Consider the following 9,107-nt stretch of genomic DNA (forward strand, 5'->3'; position numbering starts at 1 on the left):
GCCCCCCCAGTTGGAGATACAGGTATTATATAGTTATTTGTCAGTTTGTAAACCCTTACCTATATGATACCTTTCCCACATTGAAATGGTGCTTACTTCCAGTGCTTACTCTTCCTATACAGTGGTTTAGTGATGACGTATTTTTGTAGGTCGACCCGGTCACCCGGAAGTTAGCATCCCAAGGTCTCAATCATCTAGAAGAAATGAGATTTTCCATCGGATTTTGGAATATAACAGAACATTAGCTTGGTGGAAGCAGTAGTGGGCCATGCATTTCACACCTAGGCCTTCAGTAGTGTCCTACCTGAATTATCCACCTCTTAATACCATTATTATGACGTCATTGATATAGAAACCATTATTATTATACAGAAATCAGTATAACAGGGCATTGCTTCACAGACAGGTATCTAATGTAGCGAGAATGAATGCCATTACTAAACCAAGAAACCCAAATAACACAATTCAACAAGTCTCCTTTCACCGAAGCCACAGCTGACAACATACATCATCTCCAGCAGAAGCATCAATATTTACTTAAAACAATTTTAAACATTTAAATAAAAATCATTAGGCTATAGCCTTTAATCACCAATAAGTTTGATTATTTGTACACAAAATCCGTCCTCCTTTCTTTCCTCAAGAAGAGTTCAGTTACTCTGTCGTACAGATTATCTGAGTTTTCAGTTCCAATAATAAGATCTGTTCTATCACCATGGAGGCTAATTCTGAAAGTCCAATTTGTCCAGTCGTATTTCTGGCAAGATAGCTGTAGTTAGTGAATTGAAAGAGGTGACGAATTATTTCCCCGGCTGCGACAGGCTTTCTAACTTTACCAAACCGCTGTCAGTGGAGGAGAAATTGTGGGTTGAAAAAACAGCTTTAAATTCGAAACACAAATATTTTTACAAGGACGCTACAGGTGCTGTGTGCCAGCAAGTCGCTACTGCTAGCTACCGCTAGCTACCGCTACACATGCTAGTGTCTGCTAGCGCTGATAATCCAATCAAAGGACATGAACTGCTGAAGTCCTCGTACACCTGCTAGATGGCTCCGGTGACGCCAACTCGAAATCTGATTGGTCAATGCAACAGTTTCATTGACATTTATTTTAAACTAGATGGCCCACAATGTTGATTCTGAAGGCCTCATGCAGATTTATTTGACCCAGCAACACATTCTGACTTAAATATGATTGGTTAAAAGCTCCAACAGTAACAACCATTACTGGACGCAGCGCAACCTAGCGCAACACAGAGAAAAGCTATAAAATGAAGAGAATAGACTATTAGAAAAAATGTTAGTGAAAAACTATATTAAAAGGTTAGTCAGTGATTCTGATATTGTGATAGTTGCCTACCACTGGTGGAGTCACAATCTTATGATACTTTTCCGTTTTGTTCAGAAGGATAATCTAACACAACTTTTATTTATTGAAGCGTTATTGCAATGACCTGAAGTTAAAAGCTAACGTTAGGCTATAAAATAACTACACAAGGGTTGCATGACTTCAGCTCACCACCGCTAAGCTAGAGGCGGCTAATGTTCGGCCTGATGACGTTTATTTGTCTCATTTAGTCACATTTTTATTCAGACATACATCAATGGGGTGTTTACTGACTTATTTCATCTCCTCGAGAAAAAGGAGAAAATATTGTAGGCACGTGCTAATCACAGATCTTATTTCAGGCATTTGACCAAATCCTCACCAAAAAAAGACATTAACTTGGAAAAAACACATTTCCGGGTTTAGGACTCGTACCACTTGATAGGAAGTCAAAGCAGTGGAGTGAAAGCAGCACAGATGGGCGTCTCAGACTAACCAGGCTGCTGTAGTCAAACTGTAGTCCTGAGTGTCTACAATGATAAATGGCTGTGTCTTTGATTGAGATTAGTGAGGTGGGGCCCGGGCCTGTTTGATGAACCAGAAAATGAAATGATTACTATTGGGCTTCTATCGACTGCACTGCTGGTGACACTCTTGCTTCAACCCAAAGGTTAATTGGACTTGAACCCGGAAAATCAAGAGGTTAAGCAGGGTCAGTGTGACAGCAGGTCCTTCTGGGAACAGCCCTCTCAAATGGCTGCTAATCAGATTGGTCAAGGGGCTTTCCTTATGATAATGCTTCCATGTGCATCTCTGTTGTTGCTGCAGCACACTACAGTATTGATTCACATATAATAACATTATCCTTGCCAACTGCAGGAGGGAAATTATATTCACTTATTTGCAGTCATGACAATAGAGCTTCCCTGCTGTTTCCCTGATATTTCTATTGGTGTTTAGTGACCATCTATTGATGTTTGTGTGCATGGCTTAGACTTTTCCGATTGAGTCTCTGCATGAAGAAAATGCCTTTCTGTTGTTAGGATGTGATTAGGTGTCTGTGGAAAGCATGATTGTTATTGGCTCAGCTGACATGACACAAAACTCTGGTAATAGGAAATATCTGTGATACAATTAACACCACTGAGGATTAAATAAACGTCTGGACTTGAAAGCCTCTTAGTTCTTACCTTCCAATTAACAGTTTAGTTTAGTTTCAGTGTGTGTGTGTGTGTGTGTGTGTGTGTGTGTGTGTGTGTGTGTGTGTGTGTGTGTGTGTGTGTGTGTGTGTGTGATAACTGTTTGACATTATTAGGATTAGGAGTCATTAAAGGCATGTTTAGAACCAACACCATTACATAGTGACTATTGACATGACACCTGTATAGAAATGTCAACAAATGTACACATATTTAGCCCATACAACATATATAAATCAGTATAGCACCTTAATAATCTAAATAAATAAAACATTAAAATTGGATATTTTTGCTCATTGATTTGTGCTCTTTGTTATTTGTTTCGTATAAGTGCTGTCTGTAGTACTATAACAGAATGAGGACATTGACAGACAGAACATGTTTCTTAGTCCGCTCGCTTTTGGTGACTTGAAAGAGAAAAAAAAGTCTTACATGGTGAATTATTAAGGGACACTAAGTAGGTTGATTTCATGCAAATTCGTTTTTTAAATCTTTTTATTAACAGTTTCATGCATAGGTCACATACAAAATTGGTGAATTGTCATGATTGATAAACAAAGTAATTATATGTAAAATCAGACATACAGTATGGCACAAATACAGTAATCCTCTGTTTCATAACCCCCACATTTCCATGCACCAGATTTGAGATCGACAGTCAAATTAGGCTCCTTAGAATTTAGTAGTCAACAATTTGGGGCAACCCCGTTTTCAACCTTAAAAACAAAAAAACAACAACATTAAGATCCCATGCTAGCAGTGCTTTGAGTCTTTAGCTGCAGTGGTGATTATAGTTAAATCAGCATGCTAACATGTTCACATCAACAATGCAAACGCAAATGTTTATCAGGTACAAATTAACCATGTTAACCATTATAACATAAAAGCACTAAACACAATGTCTGGGGGAAAAACATTTTTATAGCGGGTATTTGGTCGTTAACAATGATTTAGAACCTACTTTTAGAACACACATACATTATCAGAAAGATAAGAAGCTACAGTAGGTTGAAAATATGTCATCCTCCTATAGTCCCTGTTATATTTATTGCTACAGTATTATTTAAAATGGGAAATCACTCGCAACATAGACACAATAAACATCGTAAGAAGTTTATTCTTTTTAAGTATATCAAAGATATGCCGGTTGAGTGACATAAGAGCAGCATGTGGCACTATGTTGTCTTATGTCCTATAATATGTTGCATTGTTGGAGGAGCTTGGGACTTAAGATTTCATTGCCCTGTAGCTACTGTGCAGATGACAATAAAACCTCTTGAAACCATTTGCCTCATCCATCACTTTTAAAGCTGAACTGATATCGATTTATTTAAGTTTTGTTGCATGTGTCATGCCTCCACTTGCACAAGGCTGCACACTGCACAGACAGGAAGTGGCACCACTCAGCATGCAGTAACACAGGGTCAGGAGGTGGAGCATGATAACTGAACTTTTTACCCTTCTTCACTTTAGTTACCAACTCTTTAACTCTATTTAAATTACATTTTTTTGCAGTTAGACATCATGACCACTAGATGACACCATGAGATAACTTGATTTAATTGAATTTAATGTTGGTGGTTGTAATAAAATGTATATTTAGTACATGGGTAGTGAGATGTTTTTTTATATGTGCCAGTGCTATACATAGTCATACAGGTGAGAAGCGTTGGAGAAGCAGTCGTAGCAGTTAGCAGCCTGCCTCCATATCCGTGCATAGCTACATACTGCAGGTGTGAGCACGCTGTGAAGGGTATGTCAAGTCAGTTATATGGGGACTGCTCAGAGGACTACTGATTCAGATCATCAGCCCCCCTCCTCAGACCTGCAACTGACATTATGAGAGTGAGAAGAGACCCAATAAAGCTGCTACTTGATCCTATAGTGTGTGTGTCCCTGCAACAGCGGGCTGGAGTGCAGACATGCTCTCTGCACTGTAGGTAAGGGCAGTGTGGAGAGGCATATCGTTACTTATGGTCCTCTAGAACGCTATGGCTTCCCGATTATAGCAGATACATTATGGAATATTTCCATTATTCATATTCTCTTAACAGTAAAATGTGGAAGAATAAGATTTACTTTCAAGCCGTTATATTATTCTGGCAGTGAATCTGACACTTAAATGTATGGTGCATTTTTGTGTTTAGGTTTTATCTTTTAGTAAGATTAGCACTGCCTTATTATATTTTACATACTACCTGGAATCCAGTAGACAACAGTGGTATGGTAAGTGTGGAAAATATTTGAAAGACTGAAATGAATTTGCCAGTAGTTATTTAAAAAAATAAGTAAATTAACATTTGAAACACTGATATTGTCCTTTAGGTTTTTCAAGAGATCCTTGTGTATGTAATATTCGAGTATCTAGCGTCGTGAGCATCATGTACAGCAAGGTACAAACATAGGCCTTCACAATGCAACCAGGCAACAGTTTGGTATTAATTCAGCAGGGAAAAATAAACAAAAACATTGAAAACCCATTTAATAGATCACATGTACTGGTCTTCATCATGCCAAAGTTGGTTTTCCTCTGGTCTGTGTGACAGTCAGGTTCATTTTCATTGTCCTGAAACATTGCTGGAAAAAGGTTACATCCGACAAACGCACGAGTTGTGGAAATTAAAGCAGTGTATTTATGCAGAGATCTGTGCATGCAGGGTGCTTCAAGCGCTTAAGCTCTCCCAATCCCTTTTCCATTCTCTGAATGTGCTGCATATAAAGCAATCCATTAGTCTTAGCTTTGCCAGAGATTTTAAGTGGACACCTGTCCATTAAGACCATCGCTTCAGCGGTGGCTCATCTCTCAAATTATTTGCCCTGAATTCAATTCTCCCAAATGTAATGGAATGCATATTTATATTATTTTCTCCACATTTCTGCCATCCACAACTGTCCATCTCGTTTTATCACTTTTAAATAAACGGAGCGTCTGCTTCATATTCATATTTTGTTCAAACAGCTTCCCTCAAAAAGCCAGTGATGCAGAGTGAGAAGAAGCTGTAAAATGAAGACACATTAAAGGTAAAAGAAAAATATGTCACAGTATTGCTTTGATACTTCTGAAATGTATTGTACACACATGGCCTGTCCACACACTCATATCTCTTTGACACGTTTTGACCTGGAACTTTCCACCATATTTAGATTTCACAACATCTTTTGAGCTTGAACTTGCTTCTATCTGTGTAAACTGTATTGTCATTTGCGAAATAAGTTGTTCTCGGGAGTGAAATCACTTGCCATGACAGTGGTATTGTAAATTATTTTGGAAAGTATTAAGGCAATGAAGATTGCACAGATATTTGGGTGTTTCAACTAAGCTATGTCACTGAATCTGAATCAACACTGCAGGAATCTCATGAAATCTAGAGATCAACTATTAAAGTAGAGCTTGAAATCCGGACTATCCACTGAGGGACTACGGATGGAAATTAGCTAAAAGCTCATACCAGAGCTAAGAGCTAATGGCTAACGGCAAACGTTAACAGAGGTTTCATTGACTTCATTATGATGCTTTCAAGCTGTAGTCAGCAAAAAGGAATATTAGGCAAAGGAATACAAAAGTGCTTATGATCATCATGATGTTTTGAAATGTAATCTTGTAAATTGTTGTTTTTCCTGAGAAAATTAAATACTGTAAATCCAGTAGTTTAACGGCGATGTTTTCACAGCTCTATAACATAGATATTAGAGAGGAATGTATGACCTGTTTACCTTCCTAACAGCTCTATCAGTTTATAATTCATTTCATTAAAACTATTAATGCCAGGATCTTTAATCAAAGCAAATATCAAACAAATAATTCCTTGATCATTTAAAATGTGACAGATAGATTAACCGACAAAACACAAAACAACAAAAGTTGAACAATGTTTTGTATTTATTTTATTTTTCTGAATTCTCTATATGTTTCAGGATCATGTTGTTTATTTTGGCCATGATGCATGACGCTCTCATATTGTGTGTAGCAGGTATGTAAGACAATGTTGATGTATTGATAGTATGTTATACGATTCATTGTTTTTGTCTGGTTCTTATGGGATGCATATATTTAGAAATTATACTTTTTTGTCAGATCACTACTGCTGAAAATAAAAGTGAAGATGTATCATTTAGGTTCAGAACATTCATAAACCTCTGGGATATGAACCATAGTTCCCTTACTTCAGATACATCTTCTGTAAGATCAGGCTCATGGGTTTTCATGACTTCATGGAATGATGAGGACTTGTGAGGAAGAGTCAAACCAGAGGTGTGTGTCTGTGTTTTTTGTGTGCATGTATAGATCAATTGACACTTTGCATATTAATCAATGACAAAACATAGACACCCACAGTCCCATCTCCACAGACCGGTGTCGCCTTACGGGGTCTAAATCAAGAAGGAGTGGCCGTGGCAGTGATAAGATCGAGGGCCTGCGGGTTCCTCCTCTCTGCAGGGTTTTCCTCCAGCACATTATGGCAATGAGTTTGAGGCTTAAAGGGCCGGTGTGTCAGCCCGGTGCCAGAGGCATAAGCCCCACTCATTCCATCAAGCCTGAAATTAATTAAACAGAGCCCAGCCTCAATCACGAGAGTGCCAACCAACTCTGAGAGCTTGGGAATAAATGGTATTGCATTTTTTTTCCATTCCTGTTGTTCTTTTAACGAGTGCAGTGTTTGAGGGGGAGCTTTGTCATATTATCATCTTATCGTTACACCCCATGCTTCACATTAAAGCTACAAGGCAGGTTTTGTTTTTTGATATAACAAACAATATCTCCAGCTGGAACAAGAGGACACGACGGAGAAGGAGAAACTGTTCAAGAGCTCCATCACGGAAAATATGTATAATGATAGAGCTTTTTGTTCCCTGCAATATATGGAGTTATGAAGTGAAATAGAATTATAAAACTGACAAAAGAAGAAGGATAGGGAAATAAAAAATAGACGAAAACGATACTGTTGTGTAATTAGTACACACACACACACACACACACACACACACACACACACACACACACACATACTTACACGTGGGTTTACAGCTGTTTGTCTGCAGGTGAGATGCTCCAGGTGTCACCAGAAGATGGAGCGATGTCAGCTGTTGGATCATGAGGTGAGGCATGGTTCAAGATCTGAGTACTTCTACTTTTCATGGCACAGTTTTACTTTAAATAATAAAATATCCTGAATAATTGCCCAGGACCTTCCCTCCTCTGATCAGCTGTTCTCTGTCTCTCAGTCTGCTGAGTGTGAGCAGCGTCTGCAGGTCTGTCTCTTCTGTGATCTGGAGCTTCCTTTGAAGGACCTGCAGGATCACTCTGTGGTGTGTGGGAGTCGAACAGAGCTCTGCAGGGACTGCGGACGCTACGTCACTCTGAAGCTGCTGAACGAACACACCTCCACCTGCCCGGGGACTCAGAGTGGATCAGAGCCTGCTGAGAACACCAGAGGTCTGACACCTCATAAAGGTAAGAGGGGGGGTTACTTTAATAAAGGGGTGCTGGGAAGATGTATTTCCACTTAAAAAACCCTTTTGGATTATTGCAATTGCTAATGTTGGGCTACAACTACAGCACGGTCACATGACTTCACCACCGCTAAGCTAAAGGCTGCTAATGTTGGGCTATAAAGGAACTACAGNGCCAGGTAAACATCCACCACCTGCAGACACACCTCGTCGCTCACCAGGTGCTGCAGCTGAGGACGGAGAGACACTGGGGTTAGGGATGAACGAATCATCGACATCTTATAGAACTACTGCTTTAGAGTGTTGCAGGGATGTTGCATTTCTCTGTTGGACCCTGAAGGCAACATCTCCCTGGTCCAATGGGATTTTCTCCATGTGATTTTGGATTATGTCACACATTAACACCACTTAATGATTTCTGAACTACAGCACGGTCACGACACCACCGCTAAGCTAAAGGTGGCTAATGTTGGGCTATAAAGGAACTACAGCACGGTCACATGACTTCACGTCACCACCGCTAAGCTAAAGGCGGCTAATGTTGGGCTATAAAGGAACTACAGCACGGTAGCATGACTTCACGTCACCACCGCTAAGCTAAAGGTGGCTAATGTTGGGCTATAAAGGAACTACAGCACGGTCACATGACTTCACGTCACTACCGCCAAGCTAAAGGTGGCTAATGTTGGGCTATAAAGGAACTACAGCACGGTCACATGACTTCACGTCACCACCGCTAAGCTAAAGGTGGCTAATGTTGGGCTATAAAGGAACTACAGTAAGGTCGCAAGGCAAGTTTATTTATATAGCTTTCAACACAAGGCAATTCAAAGTGCTTTACAAAAAATGAAAGACATTAAGAAAATGGCATTTAAAATCAGTCATTAAAAAGAAAAGTTAATAAAATAAACATTAAAAGCAAAAAGAATACATGGATAAAAGTTACAGTGCAGTCTAAGATATGAATAGTTCAATTAAAAGCAGCCACAAAAAGAAAAGTCTTCACATGACTTCACATCAGCACCGCTAAGCTAAAGGCGGCTAATGTTGGGCGTGATGACGTTTAGTCGTCTCATTTAGAAACTAAATCGACCAGTGGGGTATTTACCGACGTATTTTATGTCGTACAA

General features: G+C 39.4%; 1 protein-coding gene across 1 annotated transcript in view; it reads left to right on the plus strand.

Moving 5' to 3' along the window:
• Positions 1–4,907: 4,907 nt before the first annotated feature.
• The window catches only part of xaf1 (XIAP associated factor 1), a 9,168-nt gene continuing 4,968 nt past the window's right edge, over positions 4,908–9,107 (plus strand). Inside the window, exons 1-3 of the mRNA XM_010773859.1 lie at positions 4,908–4,919; positions 7,567–7,623; positions 7,750–7,978. Coding sequence (XP_010772161.1) covers positions 4,908–4,919; positions 7,567–7,623; positions 7,750–7,978 — 298 coding nt within the window. The remainder of the gene's footprint in view (positions 4,920–7,566; positions 7,624–7,749; positions 7,979–9,107) is intronic.

Source organism: Notothenia coriiceps, unplaced genomic scaffold, assembly GCF_000735185.1.
Source record: "Notothenia coriiceps isolate Sejong01 unplaced genomic scaffold, NC01 NC01_scaffold00013015, whole genome shotgun sequence".
NCBI classification, from domain to species: Eukaryota; Metazoa; Chordata; class Actinopteri; order Perciformes; family Nototheniidae; genus Notothenia; species Notothenia coriiceps.